At 45.8% G+C, this 20,840-nt stretch overlaps 1 protein-coding gene across 1 annotated transcript in view; it reads left to right on the top strand.

The window, feature by feature from the left end:
• The window catches only part of LOC122558594 (aspartate aminotransferase, mitochondrial), a 54,665-nt gene that overhangs the window by 5,327 nt on the left and 28,498 nt on the right, over nt 1-20,840 (top strand). Inside the window, exons 2-3 of the mRNA XM_043707367.1 lie at nt 13,520-13,676; nt 13,802-13,930. Of these exons, the coding sequence (XP_043563302.1) occupies nt 13,520-13,676; nt 13,802-13,930 (286 nt within the window). The remainder of the gene's footprint in view (nt 1-13,519; nt 13,677-13,801; nt 13,931-20,840) is intronic.

The following is a 20,840-nucleotide window of genomic DNA, read 5'->3' as shown; positions in this document are numbered from 1 at the left end:
GGGTACTTGGTAGTGTGGATGAGCAGAGGGATCTTGTTGTCCATGTACACAGATCTTTGAAAGTTGCCACCCAGGTAAATAGTGCGGTGAAGGCGGCATATGGCGTACTGGCTTTTATTGGTAGAGGAATTGAGTTCTGGAGTACTGAGGTCATGTTGCAGTTATATAAGACTCTGGTGTGGCCGCATCTGGAGTATTGTGTGCAGTTTTGGTCGCCATACTATAGGAAGGATGTGGAGGCACTGGAACGGGTGCAGAGGAGGTTTACCAGGATGTTGCCTGGTATGGTAGGAAGATCGTATAAGGAAAGGCTGAGGCACTTGGAGCTGTTTTCATTGGAGAAAAGGAGGTTTAAGGGTGACTTGATAGAGGTGTACAAGATAATTAGGGGTTTAGATAGGGTTGACCATGAGAACCTTTTTCCACGTATGGAGTCAGCTATTACGAGGGGGCATAGCTTTAAATTAAGGGGTGGTAGGTATAGGACAGATGTTAAGGGTAGATTCTTTACTCAGCGAGTTGTGAGTTCATGGAATGCCCTGCCAGTAGCAGTGGTGGATTCTCCCTTTTTATGGGTATTTAAGCGGGCATTGGATAGGTATATGGAGGACAGTGGGCTAGTGTAGGTTAGGTGGGCTTGGATCGGCGCAACATCGAGGGCCAAAGGGCCTGTACTGCGCTGTATTTTTCTATGTTCTATGTTTTACTACGCTAACCAGGGTGTGTGTAGGTGTAGAAACCAGCCCAGGTTCACCCTCCAGAGTCACCACCCTGTGTGTGTGTCATCTCTTCAATCCAGGAGGTTGTGGTTTAAGTCCCACGTCTGAATACGAGTCCAGTGTTAAATCAAAGTTTATATCCAGCTTCTACTTCCAGTCAGGATTTAAAAGCTATCGTATCTAGCTTTAGTTTTAAAACAGTCTTTGAATATAAATCTGACAAATATCCTTCAATGGAGCCCAATGTTGGGCACTTTTCCCTCCATTCGGTGAGATCTTGGTTGCTCTGCATGTTAATTCTGTTTTTGCTGCTTATTACTTGTGACTGTTCATCAGCCTCAGTCTTTAAATTTTCAATTGTTGCACGGTCCTCAACCTATTTGCACTTGTACACTTTTGATTTGGACTGTTGAACGAAAAGGGACCTTCTGATCTCACTCCTGAATCCCTCAGCTGTAAGATTATAACCCCATGTTTGGATATCATCAATAGAAGAAATGGACCTTCTGGATTGGGTGTCAGCCTTGGCTCAGTGGCAACATTCTTCATTCCAACCAAGAGGTTTGGTTCCACAAAAATCATGACAGCTCCTCCAGTACTGTAGGAGTGCTCTGTTTTGAGTGAGATCCTGAAATACTCAGTTGAACATAAGGTTCCATGATACTATTCAAAGAAGAGCAGCAGGTTTGAAATAGCATGAGATATTCTTACTGTCCTCTGCAAACGCTCCCAGGGCAGCTACAGTATAAAGTTAGATACAAAGTAAAATTCCCTCTGTGCTGTGCCATCAGACTTTCCCAGAGCAGGCAGTGTGTTGTTAGATACAAAGTACTCTCATACATTGCCAACATAAAACACTCCCAAGACAAATACAGCATGGGGTTAGATACAGAGTAAACCTGCCTCTGCACTGTCCCATTAAATACAGCTGGGCAGGAACAACATAGGGTTTTTTCTACTCTTAATCTGAAAGTAAAGCACTCTGTGCTATACCCATCCAACACTGCCTGGACAACTACTGCATGAGGCTTGTTGCCAATTGCTGTAACTCAATGGTGTCTGCTGTTATGAACCCCCCGCATACTTGGAACATTTCTAAAGCTCTACATAATTTCATGATCTGTACAGCCTACAGGAAAGATTTTCAAGTTTTCAGCTTGGGGCCCCATCTGAATCAATTCCTTGGTTGAAGGCTTCATTTTGGGGTTTTTTAAAGAGTTGTGGAGAGTTTGTCTTCCTCTCAATTTACTCCCCTTTGGAACCATCATCCTGCTATTTTAACAGATAGGGTATTGAGTAAAAGATGCATTTGAACTGTGTAATGCCTCCTTCTATTGTAACATTTTTATAAGCTGTATAACAGAGAGACCGAAGGCTTTGGGCACATAATTCTTTGAAATTTGTGTCACAGGTAGATAGGGTGGTAAAGCTTTTACCACGCTTGCCTTCATCGCTCAGAGTAAAGGTGTTGGACATCATGTTGAGGTTGTACAATACATTGAGGAGGCCTCTTTTGGAGCACTGTGTGCAGTTGTGGTCACCCTGCTATAGGAAGGAAATTATTAAATTGGAGACAGTGCAGAAAAGATTTACTAGGATGTTGCTGGGAATGGAGGGTTTGAGTTACAAGTAGAGGCTGGATAGCCTGGGATTTTTCAGTGGAGTGTAGAAGGTTGAGGGTGACCTTATAAAGGTTTATAAAATCATAAGGGATGGATAAGATGAATAGCAAGGATCTTTTCCTGAGGGTGAGGGAGTGGTTCGTAAGTGGAATAAAATGCCAGAGGAAATGCTGGATGGAGGTACAGTTACAACATTTAATAGCTATATGGATAAATACATCAATAGGAAGGTTTGGAGGGATATGGGCCAAACGCTGGTTAGTGGGGTTATTTTGACTGAAGGGTCTGTTTCCATGCTGTATGATTCCATAACAGAATTTACTCTTTTTGTTTGAAATCTATCCCTGATACCTGGCAAAATTAGCTGTCGAATTATGTAGATCCCTTGGTTTTCCCTCAGTCCCTTTAATGTATTTTTCTCAAGTCAATTGGTGTTAAGGGCACCCTAATTTTTACCCTCTGTGCCAACCGATTCCATTGAAAGCATAGTGCTTGAAGCCCACATGGAAAGCATTAATGCCCATTCCATCAAGATGAACTGATGCCCAGCCCCTCAACTCTGATTGCCATTTCTGACAGCTTTGTATATCATTGTCTTTTGCTGAGAGTGCCCCCACCCTGGAAGTCAGTCCTGCTGCCTCACAGTGCCAGGGTCCCAGGTTCGATTCCAGCCTCGGGCGACTGTCTGTGTGGAGTTTGCACATTCTCCCCATGTCTGCGTGAGTTTCCTCTGGGTGCTCCGGTTTCCTCCCACAGTCCAAAGATATGCAATTCAGGTGAATTGACCATGTTAAATTGCCCATAGGTGCATTAGTCAGAGGAAAATGGGTCTGGGTGGGTTACTCTGCGGAGGGTTGGTGTGGACTTGTTGGGCAAAAGGGCCTGTTTCCACACTAGGGAATCTAATCTAAGCTTTGATACACACAACCCTCAAAACTAGTCAGCTCGGACCCTTGCATCAGGAACTCTCTTTACTGATGATGGCACAGCGTTTGCCCTCGTGGTATCAACATAATTAGGAATTAGGTTTATTGTTACATGTATTCACATGAGTACAGTGAAATGTTTACAAGTTGCCAGTTACAGCACCAACTGAGGTACAAAGTACACAGTTACAGGTCTTGATACAAAGCAGAAAAATAAAGAATAAAAAATTAAACATTGCAGCCCTTCTTACTAAAGGTTAAAAAAAAGAAATACAGTTCAATACTACATTCCATAAGTGCCTAGCTATGCTGGACTCTCGCTCCTCACAAGGGCTTAACCTCCCCCACTTCCTGCTCCCGATCTCACTGTCGGCTGCCTCAAGCTCCCTACTCCTGCTCTTGCAGTTCATAGGGTCATAGAGATGTGCAGCACTGAAACAGACCCTTTGGTCCAACATGTCCATGCTGAGCAGATATCCTAACCTAATCTAGTCCCATTTGCAAACACTTGACTCTTATCCCTGTAAACCCTTCCTATTCATGTATCCATCCAGATGCTTTTCAAATGCTGTAATTGTACCAGCCTCCACCACTTCCTCTGGCAGCTCATTCCATACACTCTACCCTCTGCGTGAAAAAGTTCCCCCTTCGATCCCTTTTAAATATTTCCCTCCTCGCCCTAAATCTATGCCCTCTAGTTCTGGATTCCCCCACCCCAGGGAAAAGACCTTGTCTATTTACCCGATCTATGTCCCTCATGATTTTATAAACCTATATAAGGTCACCCGTCAGCCTCTGACGCTCCAGGGAAAACAGCCCCAGCCTATTGAACCTCTTCCTGTAGCTCAAACCCTCCAACCCTGGCAACATCAGCTCTATGACATCCTTGTGAATCTTTTCTGAATGCTTTCAAATTTCACAAATCCTTCTGATAGGTGGGAGACCAGAATTACACCCAATATTCCAAAAGTGGCCTAATCAATGTCCTGTACAATGCAACATGACCTCCCAACTCTGATACTCCATGCTATGTCCAATAAAGGAAATCATACCAAATGCTGCCTTCACTATACCCCAATACAAAAGATCTGAGAATTTTAAGGGCAATCGATGTAAGTGGTAGCCAGTGAGCATATCCAACATAAGCAAATGTAACCATCTCCCCATGTTAATCAGCAGTATTACCATTGCTGAATCACCCAGTATGAGCTGCTTGATGTCATCGCTGGTGAGACACTGAACTGGACCAGCCATGGAAATACTGTGGTTACTGGAACAAGTCAGAGCCTGCAAATTCTGCAGCAAATGACTTGCCTTCTGACTTCTCAAGGGCCTGTCCAAAATCTACCAGGTCAGATGTATGATTAAGTACTCACCCACTTTTCTTAACCAGTCAAACTGCAAAGGCAATAACGAACCTTCACACCATCCAGAACGAAACAGCCCACTTGATTAGCACCACATTTACATTCACTCCTTCCACCACTGATGCCCAGTACAGCAGTATGTACCATCTGCAAGGTATCTGATTCCTGATGAAAGGCTTATGCCTGAAATATCAATTCTCCTGCTCCTCACGTGCTGCCAGACCTGCTGTGCTTTTCCAGCACCACACTCTCGACTCTGATCTCCTGGAATCCCTCCTAACAGCACAATGGGTAGGCCTGCACACCAAAGACTGAGCATTGAAGAGGTTAGCTCATCACCACCTTCTCTCAAGGCCAGTTTGGGATGTGTAATAAACGCTCTGCTAGGCAGCTACATGCATGTTCCATGAAGAAATAAAGTATTAACTTCACCAGAGGCTGGTAAAAACAATGACTGCAGATGCTGGAAACCAGATTCTGGATCAGTGGTGCTGTCATAGAGCTGATGTTGCCAGGGTTGGAGGCTGGAAGCACCACTTCACCAGAGGCTGGCCAAGTTTAGAGCAGGCCTTGCCTCTGGGTGAGAATATTGAACCTGAAGGTTTCCAGCTGTTGTATCCATTCAAGACATTTCAGGGTGGGTTGCATGAAGAGGAGCAAGAAACTAGAGACTAATAGTGTACGACAATAAAAGGAATTAATTCATTATTCTTAAATCATTTACAGCTATTTAAACTCTACTTACCCAGAGGTAGACGAGTAAATATAGGTGAGAAAATGCTTATTTATATTTGGCATTAACCCATTTTTAGCTGTAACAACAAAAATGTATCAAGTTTCCTTTTAAATACGTCCCTTGAATATTGCAAGCTAAAACATAAGCAGTTACATTCTGTCAATTCCTGAATGATTAGACCACTGTCCATTATTCTGATTTGGAGGGGATATTTGTTCTGAACAAGGGTCAACCTCTGGTGAATTAATTTGATTCACTTTGCGGATGGTAGACGCCACTGGCTCAGCCAGCATTTGTTTCCCATCCCTCGTTGCTTTGGAGAAGGTGGGGGTGAACTGCATTTGTGAGTATGCAATAGATTTTTGCAGAATTTGACCTATGCTGTCGCCAGTATAATTTCAGTCACATTTTGCATCAACTTTCCAGCTTGTTGTGAAAGCAGAAACCCCAATCTCTTGTGTTCAATGTGGGTTTCTATTTTCCGTTTCCTCTCCAAGCTGGAAAATTACCAAACTCTTGCAATAGCAAAACCGGGGGCTGGAGGTGCATTTCCTCGCACCATTCTGCTCTGTGATGCCTCTGCCTTATCTATGAAGTCCTCGCATTTCCCTCTCCAAAAATATCCATTACCCTTTTCGCTATCTTCTCTTGTGGCTTTGTTATGCTGCTGGAGGGGAAGCCAACTTTGAGAGTTTAAAGCCAAGAAGGTAGATTTCTGAGTGTTTTCTCCAATAAAGGGCAGCATGGGGGCTCAGTGGTTAGCACTGCTGCCTCACAGTGCCAGGGACCCAAGTTCGATTCCAGCCTCGGGTGACTGTCTGTGTGGAGTTTGCACATTCTCCCTGTGTCTACGTGGGTTTCCTCAGGGTGCTAAATTCTCCATAGTGTTAGATTCATTAGTCAGAGGAAATGGGTCTGGGTGGGTTACTTTTCGGAGGGTCGGTATGGACTTGTTGGGCCAAACGGCCTGTTTCCACATTGTAGGGAATCTAATCTGGCTGCCAAAATTTGATTTCAATTCTGGTTTAAGACTGATCTTCAAAGTTGGGCACAAGGGCCTGGATGGTAGCCAGTAATCGCCACCTGCTTCTGCTATATCCCGTTTCAAATGCCACCATAGAAAGCTAGTCACTGAAGTACAACACCATTCTGTATTAATAGTGCAGACCAAGTCAGGGGTTGAGGAGAGCAGTAGGGAAACAACGCAGTACACTCAGCTGACAATCAGTTCTTTAGTTCTGGGACCTGAAGTTGATTGCTAACGTCTGGGTGTCAGGGTCCTATGCTGAACTGAGGGGTGTGCAGTTCTTGGCTGCTATGGTTGCGCAGTTATGTTGCTTGAAATTCAGAAGCAGAAAGTTCTGCAACCACACATCAGGTCAATCAGTGTCTATGGACAGAACAGAGAACTAATGTCACAGACATGGACCCTTGTTTAAAAGTGGTGAAGGAATAGCTGTTTTAGTTTAATCAAAAAAAAGGGAAATAAACCCCCAGGGAAATAAACTCTGCTGTACAAGGTGGAATCAACAAGGTGAGAGAACTGAATACAGTACAACTTCGATTATCCAAAAAAATCTCTCGGTCCTGTAAAAATGCCATTAGACAACTCAGCATTCAGTTATCGGTTGAACGGCGTTATGGTGTGCATTGCTAGATAACTGAGAAATGTTCGGATAACAGGCACTCAAATTACCACTTGTTTACAATCAGATCCATTATCCGAACAAAATACTCTGCACCCATCTCGTCCAAGGTCCCACCGTACAGTCTTTATTGAGCTTGAGGTGGGAAAGTAATTGTGGGTGTTTTTGTGGTAAATAATGTCACAGACACACTGTCGTAGAATTCCTACAGTATGGAAGCAGGCTTTTCGGCCCATCGAGTTTGCACTGACTGTCCGGAGAGCATCCCATCCTGACCCACATCCCTATCTTATACCTGTAACCCTGCATTCCCCATGGCTAACCCACCTAGCTTACACATCCCTGGACATTATGGGCAATTTAGCATGGCCAATCCACCTAACCTGCACATCTTTGAACTGTGGGAGGAAACAGGAGCACTCAGAGGAAACCCACACAGACATGGGGAGAATGTGCAAACTTCACACAGTTACCTGAGGCTGGAATAATGCCGGGTCCCTTGTGCTGTGAGGCAGCAGTGCTAACCACTGAGCCACTACCCTCAGAGAAGAAATCCCTCTTCATCGCTGTCTTAAATATGTGATTCCTGATTCTGAGATTATGCCCTCTGATCCTAGATTGTCCCTCAAGAGGGAAACAAACTCTCCACAAAGTACAGGCCCAGCCTCCTCAACCTCTCCTAAGACAGTCCCTCCATACCTGGGATCAGCCTAGTGAACCTTCTCTGGACTGTCTCCAGTGCCAGTGTTTTCTTAGGTAAGGGGCCCAAAGCTGTGCACAGTATTCCAGCTGTAGTGCAACCAGATCTTTGTGTAGTTTTAGCAAAGCCTCCCTATCTTTATAGTCCATTCTCTTTGAAATAAAGGCCACCAATCCATTTGCCTTCCCTATAACCTGCTGAATTTGGATGCTAGCTTTTTGCGATTTATGCCAGTGGGATACCAAATCCCTGTTCTGTAGCTTTCTGCTAACCTTTCCCATTTAAATAATATTCAGCTCCTGTACTCTTCCTGCCAAAGTGCATAACCTCTCATTTTCCCACATTAGATTGCACCTGCCAAGTTTGCCCACTTGCTTATCGAGGGAATTGGATTTTAGCAAAGGATTACTGGAGATGATCTTGTCAAACTGCCTTTTGCTGCAAGTGCAAACGTTGTGGTGTTGCTATGGGATACAACTAGGTCAGATTGTGGTTTAATTATACTGGATTAATGCTCTTTGGATGTGAATGGTGCAGAAAGTATTTGATTTATATTCCTTCTCTCCCTGACTTTAAGTGTAGCGTCTGTGGTTCACAGCTGCCTTAGACTCAGGTTCTTTTCGATGTTTTAGTTGTGCTGAAAGGAATGTTATTAACTACAAGTGGATTCTTCCGCACTTCAGGTTCTCTGCTCAGTGTCTACTACATATAACCTTTGACCTTGTAGTTCAATCTCTGCTTTAGGGTTTGAATATGTAAGATTGTCATAGCGTCATACAGCAAGGAAACAGACCCTTTGGTCCAATTTGTCCATGCTGACCAGGTCTCCCAAACCAAACTAATCCCTGCATTTGGCTCGTATCCCACTAAACCTGTACCTGTCCAAATGTCTTTTAATTGTTGCAAGTGTACCAGCATCTACCACTTGTGTACAACAATTGCAAAAATCCCCTGCAAAGGCCAATTCTGTAAATCTTTCAAACACTGTAAAACTGTCACAAGTGCAGCACAATGGCTCTGTGGATAGTACTGCTGCCTCACAGTGCCAAGGACCTGGGTTTGATTCCATCTTCGAGCGACATGTCTGTGTGGAGCTTTTGCATGTTCTCCCCCTGCCTGTGTGGGTTTCCTCCAGGTGCTCCGGTTTCCTCCCACTGAGATGTGCTGGTTAGGTGGATTGGCCGTGCTAAATTGCCATTAGTGTCCAGGGATTTGTAGGCTAGGTGGGTTAGTCATGAGAAATGCAGGGTTGCAGGCATAGGGTGGTGGGTTCATTGTGGACTTGATGGGCCGATGGTCTGTTTCTACACTCTAGGGATTCTACGAAAAAAAGTCAATTCAAAACAGTGTACTGCACCAGTACAGTACAGTAGAAAGGAATGTTGCGTTGTTGGAGGTATCATCTCTTGTGTGGAACAGTTAATTAGTGTCCCCTTGCTCAGGCTGACATGGAAGATCTCACAGTTCCGTTCAGAGAGGAACAGAGGAGCTTTTCTAGCTGTCTGGCTGACTTCTGTCTCTAGAAGCAGATGAACCATTTACTAAACTACTGTTTGTTTGGACAACTTTGCACAGAAATTTCTTTTTGAATCTGCCCCCACCACATTCCCATGTCATCCTGTTTCCCCCTCAGTCGAAGCAAAACTCTCAGAGACATGATATAGTTTTACCTCCTCCATCTTTATCCTGGGCCCTGGAGGGAGAGAGAACAATTGCCCATGTGCACAGAGACATGCTTTCTCGGTCTTCTCTTGAACAGCAGATTCTTAAGGAATTATATAGTCATTTACAGAGAGCAGCATCCAAATAAGGCAACATCTCTATTGATTGGGTGACCATTACAAATAGCGAGCATCAACAATAAAGTTTAAGCCATCTGGCATTACACAATGAATGTCCTTAACCTTGTTAAATGGCTTTACATAAGGAATGCTTTTTCATCTTGTTAAATGGCTTTACATTAAGAATGCTTTTTCACCTCGTCGACCCACTACCCTTGTGTCCAGCACCTTCTTGTAGCGAGCATCAACAATAAAGTTTAAGCCATCTGGCATTACACAATGAATGTCCTTAACCTTGTTAAATGGCTTTACATTAGGAATGCTTTTTCACCTCGTCGACCCACTACCCTTGTGTCCAGCACCTTCTTGTTACTGCAAGTTCTTACCTGATCGAAGTCATGCTAGTTGAGCCTTTGTCCCACACAACCCAAAACCGTGGGCGGCACAGTGGCACAGTGGTTAGCACTGCTGCCTCACAGCGCCAGAGACCCGGGTTCAATTCCCGCCTCAGGCGACTGACTGTGTGGAGTTTGCACGTTCTCCCCGTGTCTGCGTGGGTTTCCTCCGGGTGCTCCGGTTTCCTCCCACAGTCCAAAGATGTGCAGTGTCAGGTGAATTGGCCATACTAAATTGCCCGTAGTGTTAGGTAAGGGGTAAATTTAGGGGTATGGGTGGGTTGCGCTTCGGCGGGTCGGTGTGGACTTGTTGGGCCGAAGGGCCTGTTTCCACACTCTAATCTAATCTAAATCTAAATCTAATCTAATCTAAATCTAACTCTTTGCCTACCTGCTCATACCTTATTCACTTTCTCACCCAGGCGGTGCATTCCAGATCATGACCACTGTGTATAGTCTTTCCTTGTACCACTGCTAATGTGCTTGCCAGTAACTTAAGCTGGTGTCCTCTCTTTCTTGACGTTACGATCAATGGTTTCTCTCTATCCATGGCATATTCCCCTTGTAATTTTGAACATCTCTGTCGAGTGCATCTTCTCTCATTATAAGGAGAACAGCCCCAGCTTTTTCTGCCTATTCATGTGACTAAAATCGGCAGTGGTCATTGGCTTTAAAGTAATTAGCTAAATGAATAAATCTGGATTTCAATAGCCAGCGTCAGTAGCTGATTGTGAAGCTATTGTCTGCTTGTGAAAATCTATCTGACTACTAGTCCTTTAGGAAAGGATAGCTCCTTACCTGGTCCAGCCTACGTGTGGTTCCAGACCAACAGCAATGTGGATGATTTTGAACTGTTTCTAAAATGGTGGGGTGAGCTGTTCAGTTGGATCAAACCGCTGTGACAAAATATAATCGGAAAACCAGACAGTCCATCCAGCACTAAGCAAAACACTAAGTACGGTAAAGAGACACACAGCCTTGCGGGAGGCTTTCTCGGTAACATCTCACACTCCTTGCCAAAGTTGGGAGAACTGTCCCAGAGCCAAGGCAAGATGTCGTCATACTCCCTAAACCAAGTTTTCTCGACAACTCCTCAGACATGTCCTGTTCTGTTCCGCCAGCAAGACAGAGTCACCAGGAGTGATGGAGCAGTAAGGAGTGGATGGCCCTGAGAGTCTTGATCGTGGGGTGAGCCCACTCAGTGGCTAGAGTTGCAGAAATACACAGCTTTGACCTGATTTGTTGATCGTAAGATTGCTTAACACAGTCCACCACCTGCATTCTGCTTCTGATGTTTATGCATGTCGTCCTGTACCATCACCAGGTTAACACCTCATTTCTAGCTCCTCTAATACTGCTTTTAGCAAGTTTCTCTGCACTCCTCATTAAACCAAGGTTGGTTCTTTGGCTTGCTGGCAGTGAGTTGAGTAAGGGATATCTCAGGCCATGAGGCTACGGATAGTAGTTGAATGCTTTTAGGAAGGAAGGAAATCTGATTGTTACCATCTACTGGTCTCCCTCAACTATTGAATCAGTACTCTTCAACATTGGAGAGCACTTAGAAGAAGCACTGAGGATAGCCGTGACACAGTAATCACTTCACAGTGTATCAACAAGTGTAGGTCCATAGGACCACATCTAACTGAGTTGTCCAAGACCCAAATAAGATATCTGTTATTCTAAACTTACGACAGGGGGTGAGAAAATTAACAAGAGAACAAAAATCTATTCAACCACCTCATTGCCAGTCGCTATCTGATGTAGAAACAACGGTCCATGACAGTGCTGATAGAGGTAACTGCCTTATAATGCCTGATAGAGTCAAAGTTCCACCTTCACTTTGTGTCCTCTATATCAGCAAGTGTGACACTGTCATCGTCCTAAAAGGATGGATAGCAAATCGATCGAGCAGCTCACAATTTGCCATCGATGGGATGTTAGCAGCATCAGGATTGCAATCGTGCGGTCAGAGCTCAGACCCTGACGCCACAAAGGCTGTTTACCAAAACTGTAAGACACAAGTCAGGAGTGTGATGGAATACTGCCCGCCTGCCTGGATGAGTACAGCTCCAACAACATTTAAGAAACTTGACATCATCCAGGACAAAATGATCTGTTTAATTGACGCCCCATTCACCGCAGATATACAGCATCAGCAGTGTGTACCGTCTATAATATGCACTGCAGTAACTCCTGTGACATTCACTACCTCTACCATTTAGAAGGAAAGGAGAAGCGGAGCCAGGGAAACACCACCATCTGCAGGTCCCCATGCAAGCCATTAAAATCAGAGTAAACAGGGACAGGAGTAGGCCAAGAGGGACAGGAATTGCTGAAAAAGCTCAGCAGGTCTGGCAACATCTGTAGAGAGAAAGCAGAGTTAAAGTTTCGGATATAGTGACCCTTAAGAGAATCCTGTTTTCATTTCCGATTTCTGCAGTTCTTTTTAAGACGGGTAGGCAATTTGACCTTCCAAACCTGTTCCATCATTGAATATGATCACAGCTGGTTACTCTGCTCAGTAGCCTGTTCCTGCATTCTCCCAATACCCTTTGATCCCTTTACTGCTAAGAACTATATTATCTCCTCCTTGAAAGCATTCAGTGCTTTGGCCTCAACTGCTTTCTGTAGCAGAGAATTCCACGGCTCTCAACTCTCTGGGTGAAGACAGTTCTCCTCTCAGTCCTAAATGGCCGTAGACAGTGACCCTGGATTCTCTGGTCAACGGAAACAACGTTCCTACACTCACCCTGTCTCATCCTGGAAGAATTTTATAGCTGTCTGAGAACTCTCATCATTCTGCTAAACCCAAGTGAATATAGTCTTAACCAATTCAGGCTCTCTCCATATGTGAGTCCTGCCATCCCAAGAAGCGGTCTGGTAAATCTCCACAGCACTCCCACCGTTGTCAGAAGATCCTTCTCCAGAGGAGACCAAAACTGAACACCGTACTCCAGGTGTGGTCTCACCAAGGCCCGGTACAGTCGCCACAAGATGTCTGTGCTCTTGTACTCAAATCCTCTCGTTATGTACCATTTGCTGCCTTCACTGCCTGTTACACTGCCATGCTTACTTTCAGCGACTGGAGTACGAGGACAGTACTAGGTCTCGTTGCACCTCCCCCCCTTCCCAATCTGTCATCATTCAGATACTAATCTATCTTCCTGTTTCTGCTGCCAGAGTTAACCATACAGAGTTGGGGTTATGTTACCTTTCCTTCACTATCGCTGGTTCAAAATTCTGGACCTTCCCAGTGAACTAACTGGGAAGCACTCTGAGTGTCCTGACATTGCATTGGATTTCAAAGGTTCAAGAAGGCAACTCATCGTCACCTTCTCAAACATAGTTAGACATTGACATACCCTGGTCTGGCCAGTGACACTCCCATCCCCGGAACAAACAGCACAAAATGCATTGCGTTGTTCTCTCTTTAATGCTGTGGACTCATTGTTAGGGTATGTAGTCATTGGTATTGTAAATGCCGACTAATATAAATACCATAACTGTTTATGTTGTATGATAGCACTGATTATTCACTCTGATGTTATGCAGTATTAAAAGGAATTGAGATAAATGCCTCCTGTTGAGATGATTGTCACTGAAACCTGTTTTCTGTTGTCCTTGCAGCTCGGTGTGGTCCCATGTAGAAATGGGTCCCCCCGACCCCATCCTTGGGGTCACTGAAGCTTTCAAACGTGATAACAACCCCAAGAAAATGAACCTGGGCGTTGGGGCGTACCGTGATGACAATGGCAAGCCATATGTCTTGAGCTGTGTCAGGAAGGTGAGTTAGACGTGGAGTCCTGCTTTTTGTTGGCTGCTTGGCAGTGGAAACTACAAAACTTTGCACGGACTCTCCAGGAATGGTGGTGGAACTGATGTGTGCTCTGATGTTTGACCTCCTCGTAGGCTGAGGCCCAAATTACAGCTAAGAAAATGGACAAAGAGTACCTCCCCATTGGTGGTCTGGCAGACTTCAACAAGGCCTGTGCAGAGCTGGCACTAGGAGACAACAGTGAAGTGATCAAGAGTGGAAGGGTAAGGAACTACCTTTGGCGGTGAATGGGGCTGAGGGATGGGGGATCAAGGCGAGAGAGATCATTCCTAGAGCTCTGCTCAAAATAAATGGTGTGGAGGGGCCTGTGTTGGACTAAGGTGGGCAAAGTTAAAAATCTCACAACACCAGGTTATGATCCAACAGGTTTATTTGGAAGCGCTAGCTTTCAGAGTGCTGCTCCTTCACCAGGTAAATAAATGGAGAAGTTAAGGAAGGTTTTGAGATTGATAGATCCGTTAGATGGGGAAATGTGACCATTGTACATACACCACATTTCCTCCTTCAACATGGTGGAAATGTTTGGGTGTGGCTTGATGCTAATCCTGGTACTGGACCTGCGCTCCCTCAGGAGTGTGTGCATGCTTGGCCACAAAGTTTTTTGAGAAGTTGTCCACATTGAAATAAATGGGCACTGACTGGGGTGAGTTTCGGAGGTTGTGGAACTGGAGAGGGCACTGGAAAGAAACCAGCTGGAACTGGAGGTGCGGTGAACGCCAGAGAGAGTAAATCTGATTGGAGGAGCGGCGGAAGAGAGAATCTGAGTTTGGGTTGGTGCAGTAGTAGATTCCAAACCTCTGAGCCAGGAGATCAGGAGGGGACGAACAGTGGGCACATGGAGGGATTGCAGAGCAAAGGGGAGTGGGAGAGGAAACAGAGAGGGAGCGAGGGAGTGTGACGATGGCAGAGGGAAGAAGGGAGTGGGTTGGAATGTGTAACTCATCAGCTGAGAAATGGATTAGGCCAAACAGAGGGGTGGTGTTGGTAGGTGACCTGGCAAAGAAGAGAGGAGAGCAGTGCTCCCCCGAAAGTGCACACGAGCAGCACAGCAGCAATGTGGAATGTGCAGCACGTTAATACATAAACCATTCTCCACTTGGAAGTTCGAGGAACTTGAAAATGTCGGCTCCCTTGGCTACGAAAGTAATTTTCAGAACAGGTTGTCCAGTTCAGAAAAACATTAGGACATGAAGACACTGTTATTCTCACCTTATTGAGATGGCTCTGTTGGTTGTATTTATGTATGATTTTGGACATCATTGCTTCAAAATGTTGGGTCGGTTACAAGACTTGAGAAAGAGATGTCATTTCCTCTGTTTTGATACAATTGAAGGAAGGAAAGAATGTTCATCCAAGCAGCTTGTTTAACCAACTGCAAACAGTACCAGAGGGCACAAATCTAAAGTTGCTAGCTGGTGAGCTGGATGAGAATTTTCCTGCAGATTTGGAAATCTATGAAAAGGTTATTTGTTACACTGGATAATTTAGCATTGTAGTGAAAATTGATGCGTAGCTGGTTTGGAAATGGATTGCAGGTTTGAGGCTTGGAGCAGCTCAGCTGTGATTGAGTACTGTTAGCAACATTAAACCCGAGCTGCTGAAAGCTCAATAATGTCATCGCAAGGTCAATGTTGGAGAGAAATTTCCTTGCAACTAAAACAGGCTGCTTCACTTGTGAGGAAGGGATTTCTCATGGTCTTCAGGAAGCAGCAACCTCATGTGACACGAACCGTTTCCTCATCCTGTGCTTGTTTCTGACCCTGAATCTGGAGCTGGTAATGGTGTTTTAATAGGTTTCCGATCACACTGGTTTTATCTGAACCTGTGCCATTAGAGAGACAGATAATTTACAGCTGAGGAACATGGCATTCTGCTATATGCTTGTTGCAACAAGTGCTACCAAACCTTTATGTTCTGGGTCAGTGACAATTCAACGTATTTTGTTTTGTTTGTTTTTTATTTACTCACGGGGTGTGGGCCTCTCTGGCTTGGTCAGCATTTATTGTTCATTCCTAATTGCCCAAAGGACAGTTAAGAGTCACCCACATTGAGTGGGTCTGGAGTCACATTTCGGCCAGACGAGGTAAGGATGGCAGTTTCCTTCCCTGGAGGACATTAGTGAACCAGTTGTGTTTTTCCAGTAATAGGTCATCATTAGACTCTTAACTCCAAATTTTTATTGAATTCAAATTCCACCATCTGCCATGGCAGAGTTTGAACCCAGGTGCCCAGAGCATTAGCCAAGTTTCTGTGTTAATAGTCTCACAATAACAGCACTTGGCAATTGCCTCCCCTAATGCAGTGAAGATTCCTGCCTCAGTCAACCATTCAGACAGACTTCTCCACCATCCGATTGGAGATAATATCTCTTCAACCCCCTCCCCCCGTGTAATCCTTCCACCTGTGTACCTATTGAACCATTATACTGCAGCATGTATCTTCACTTTATTCCTGGTGATTATGTATAAAATGAACTGAAGAACTTGCCTTTATTGTTACTGAGGAAGAAAGATGGTAAGGGAGGGGTTTAAAATCATCCATGGCTAAACAAGGAGGTCAAGGACAATATATAGTCAAAAACTAAGGTATACCATATTGCAAATGCCAGTGGCAGGCTGGAAGATTGGGAAACTTTCAAACATAGGTAAAGGGATACTAAAAAATTAATATAAAGAACTAAAGTAAATTACAAAAGAAAACTAGCACAAAATATCAAAAAGGATAGCAAAAGCTTCTCTATGTATATAAAAGGGAAGAGAGTCGCCAAGGTGAATGTTGGTCTCTTGCAAGATGAAACCAGAGAGCTAATAGTGGGGAACACTGAGATGGCAGAGATGCTGAATTCTGGGCGGCATGGTGGCTCAGTGGTTAGCACTGCTGCCTCACAGCGCCAGGGACCCAGGTTCAATTCCTGCCTCGGGCAACTGTCTGTGTGGAGTTTGCACATTCTCCCTGTGTCTGCGAGGGTTTCCTCCAGGTGCTCCGGTTTCCGTCCAGAGATGTGCAGGTTAGGTGAATTGGCCATGCTAAATTGCCCATAGGTACAGGGCTAAATGTAGGAGAATGGGTCTGGGTGGGTTGCTCTTCGGAGGGTCGGTATGGACTTGTTGGGCCGAAGGGCCTGTTTCCACACTGTAAGGAATCTAATCTAATCTAAAAACATGTTGCCTCAGTTTTCATGGTGGAGGACAACAGTACCATTCTATTGGAGCGGGCAATAGAAAATGTAGAACAATCAACATCGATAGGGAAAGGGTACTCAGCAAACCATTAGGATTGAGGATAGACAAGTCCCCTGGGCCTGCTGGCTGACATCTTAGGGTGTTAAAGGAAATTCCTGAAGAAGGGCTTATGCCCGAAACGTCGATTCTCCTGTTCCCTGGATGCTGCCTGACCTGCGCTTTTCCAGCAACACATTTTCAGCTCTGATCTCCAGCATCTGCAGACCTCACTTTCTCCTGTTAAAGGAAATGGCAGAGATAGGAGGTCCATTGGTTACAATATTCCAAAATTCCCTGGAATGGAAAAGGTTCCAGTGGATTGGAAAATGGCTCATCTAAAACCCTTATTCAAAAAGGGTGAGAGGCAATATGTGGGAAAATACAGACCAGTTAGTTTAACATCTGTCGTTGGGAAAGTCTTAGAATCAATTATCAAGGAAGCAATTTCAGGTCATTTGGAAAGTCAAAATGTTGTCCATTAGGTTCAGCATGGTTTATGGAGGAGGAGAAAGTGAGGACTGCAGATGCTGGAGATCAGAGTTGAGAATGTGGTGCTGGGAAAGCACAGCAGGTCAGGCAACATCCGAGGAGCAGAAGCATTGACGTTTCAGGCAAGAGCTCTTCATCAGGAATGAGGCTTGTGAGTCAAGGGGATGGAGAGGTCAGTGGGGGTGGGTCTGGGGAGAAGGTAGCCAAGAGTACAATAGGTGGATGGAGGTGGATGTAATGGTGATAGATTGGAGAGTGTAATGGTGATAGATTGGAGAGGAGGGTGGGGCAGGTAAGTGAGAAGGAAAATTGACAGGTAGGACAGGTCATGAGGGCAGGACCAAGTTGCAAGTTTGGAAATGGGATAAGGTGGGGGTTAGGGAGATGAGGAAACTGGTGGAATCCACATTGATCCCATGTGGTTGGAGGGTCCAAAGGCGGAAGATGAGGCATTCTTCCTCTAGGCATCGGTGGTTAGGGTGTGGCGATGGAGGAGGCCCAGGACCTGCATGTCCTCGGCAGAATGGGAGGGGGAATTGAAATGTTCGGCCATGGGGTGGTGGGGTTGATTGATGCGGGTGTCCCGGAGATGTTCTCTGACGCGCTCTGCTAGTTGGCGTTCTGTCTCCCCAATGTAGGGGAGACCACATTGAGAGCAATGGACACAGTAAATGATGTGTGGAAGGTAAAACTTTGGTGGATGTGGAAGACTCCTTTGGGGCCTTGGGCGGAGGTGAGAGGGGGAGGTGTGGGTGCAGGTTTTGCCATTCCTGCGGTGGCAGGGCAAGGTGCCGGGAGGGGAGGGTGAGTTGGTAGGGGAGGTGGACCTGACAAGCGATTTTCAGAGGGAATGGTCTTTACGGAAAGCGGATAAGGGTGGGGAGGGAAATCTGTCTGTGGTGGTGGGCTCCATTTGTAGGTGGTGGAAATGCTGCGAAGACAAGAGATTTATGGAGGATAGTCCAGAACACAATGCTGCTAGCAAATGAAAGCATGGCTGCCATGGATGAGAAATGAGAAGGGAAGAGATACAAGAAGCCAGAGTCTGGGGAGTGGAGAGGCTAGTGCGATAACCATTTTGAAGAGGTCAGTGATGGGCAGCTAGCAAGGCCACGGAGAGATTTAAATAAAACAATAAGGGTTTTAAATGTGAATAGTTGGTATTTGACACTTCCTGAGTCGAAAAATGTAGTGCTGGAAAAACACAGCAGGCCAGGCAGTATCCGAGGATCTGGAGAATCGACGTTTCGGGCATAAGCCCTTCTTCAGGAATGAGGCTGGTGTGCCAAGCAGGCTGAGATAAAAGGTAGGAGGGAGGGAATTTGGGGGAGGGCGCTGGGAATACAATAGATTTAGATTAGATTAGATTACAGTGTGGAAACAGGCCCTTCAGCCCAACAAGTCCACACACCGACCCGCCGAAGCGTAACCCACCCATACCCCTACATTTACCCCTTACCTTACACTACAGGCAATTTAGTCTGGCCATTCACCTGACCCTGCACATCTTTGGATGGTGGGAGGAAACCGGAGCACCCGGAGGAAACCCACGCAGACACGGGGAGAACGTGCAAACTCCACACAGTCAGTCGCCTGAGGCGGGAATTGAACCCAGGTCTCTGGCGCTGTGCAGCAGCAGTGCTAACCACTGTGCCACCGTGCCGCCCCGAGGTGGAAGGGGGTGAGGGTGATAGGCCGGAGAGGGGGTGGGGGCGGAGAGGTCAGGAAGAAGATTGCAGGTCAAGAGGGCGGTGCTGAATCCGGGGGTTGGGACTGAGATAAGGTGGAGAAATCTACCTTCATCCCGTGTGGTTGGAGGGTTCCTAAGCGGAAGATGAGGCGCTCTTCCTCCAGGCGTCATGTGGCCAGGGTCTGGCGATGGAGGAGGCCAAGGACCTGCATGTCCTTGGCGGAGTGGGAGGGGGAGTTAAAGTGTTCAGCCACGGGGCGGTTGGGTTGGTTGGTGCAGGTGTCCCAGAGGTGTTCTCTGAAATGTTCCGCAAGTAGGCGGCCATTCTCCCTAATGTATAGGAGGCCACATCGGGTGCAGGACACCTCCTGTCAACAAGGTCCTTGATTGGCACTCCATTCAGGACTGACAACATTCACCAGTGTTCAGCATGTGCCATTGCAGGATGCAACGTAGCAACTCGCCAAGCAACCCCTATCACCCAGAAGGGCAAGGCCAATAAATACAGAAGAAAAGTACTACTGCCTACAGGTTCCCCTGCAAGCTACTCACCTTCCTGCTCTGGAAATGTATCTGCATTCCTTCATTCAGCTGGGTTTAAATCCCTGGAGCTCCCTTCTTAACATCCCGAGGGACTGCAACAGTTCAAAAAAGATAGCTCATCACCACCTTCTCCAGAACAATTTGGGATGGGCAGTAAATAGTGCTCGAGCCAGTGACACCCATATGCACAAATGCTGAAAGAATCGAATCCTTCCAACATGTGTCAGATACAGACCACCAGAACAACCCACAAGCCAGAGACACAGCCAGACAGAACGGATTCAGGAAGAAGGGCCTGTGCCCGAAACGTCGAATCTCCTGTTCCCTGGATGCTGCCTGACCTGCTGTGCTGTTCCAGCAATAAAGTTTCAACTTTGATCTCCAGCATCTGCAGACCTCACTTTCTCCTCGGATTCAGGATGACCCAGGTAATGATTACAGATGCACACAACAGACTACACAAATACAAACAAGAAATTGCGCGCCAAAAATCGTTAGTTTCAAAAACCACCAATCAGGAATGGACCCAGACCATAGAGCAGGCCATCACCATTGGACAGAACAGGACCACATACCGCAAAAAAAACGGCACTGAAAGAAAAAATGGCCAAACTAACACACAACAGAGAGGACACCACAACACATACCTGGGTTAGAAACCTCTCCCACAGACAGCTCACAGACATGGAAGGAACAATACTGGCCAAGGGACTCAACTATAACCACAGGGACGCCAAGACAGCAGACTTCCTAGCAGCACTAGAATGCACACTCAGAAACAATGGACTGACAGAAGAGACTCGACAAACAGTGAGACAAAGTATCGTACCTCTGATAACAAGGAAAAGACAAACACATAACCATAAGACATAGGAGTGGAAGTAAGGCCATTCGGCCCATCGAGTCCACTCTGCCATTCAATCATGGCTGATGTGCATTTCAGCTCCACTTACCAGCGTTCTCCCCGTAGCCCTTAATTCCTCTAGACAACAAGAATCTATCAATCTCGGCCTTGAAGACATTTAGCATCCCGGCTTCCACTGCACTCCGTGGCAATGAATTCCACAGGCCCACCACTCTCTGACTGAAGAAATGTCTCCGCATTTCTGTTCTGAAATGACCCCCTCTAATTCTAAGGCTGTGTCCACAGGTCCTAGTCTCCTCGTCTAA

This window comes from Chiloscyllium plagiosum, chromosome 17 (assembly GCF_004010195.1).
Source record: "Chiloscyllium plagiosum isolate BGI_BamShark_2017 chromosome 17, ASM401019v2, whole genome shotgun sequence".
NCBI classification, from domain to species: Eukaryota; Metazoa; Chordata; class Chondrichthyes; order Orectolobiformes; family Hemiscylliidae; genus Chiloscyllium; species Chiloscyllium plagiosum.
The sequence above is the reverse complement of the archived record's forward strand: the minus strand, read 5'-3'. Positions and strand labels throughout refer to the sequence as shown.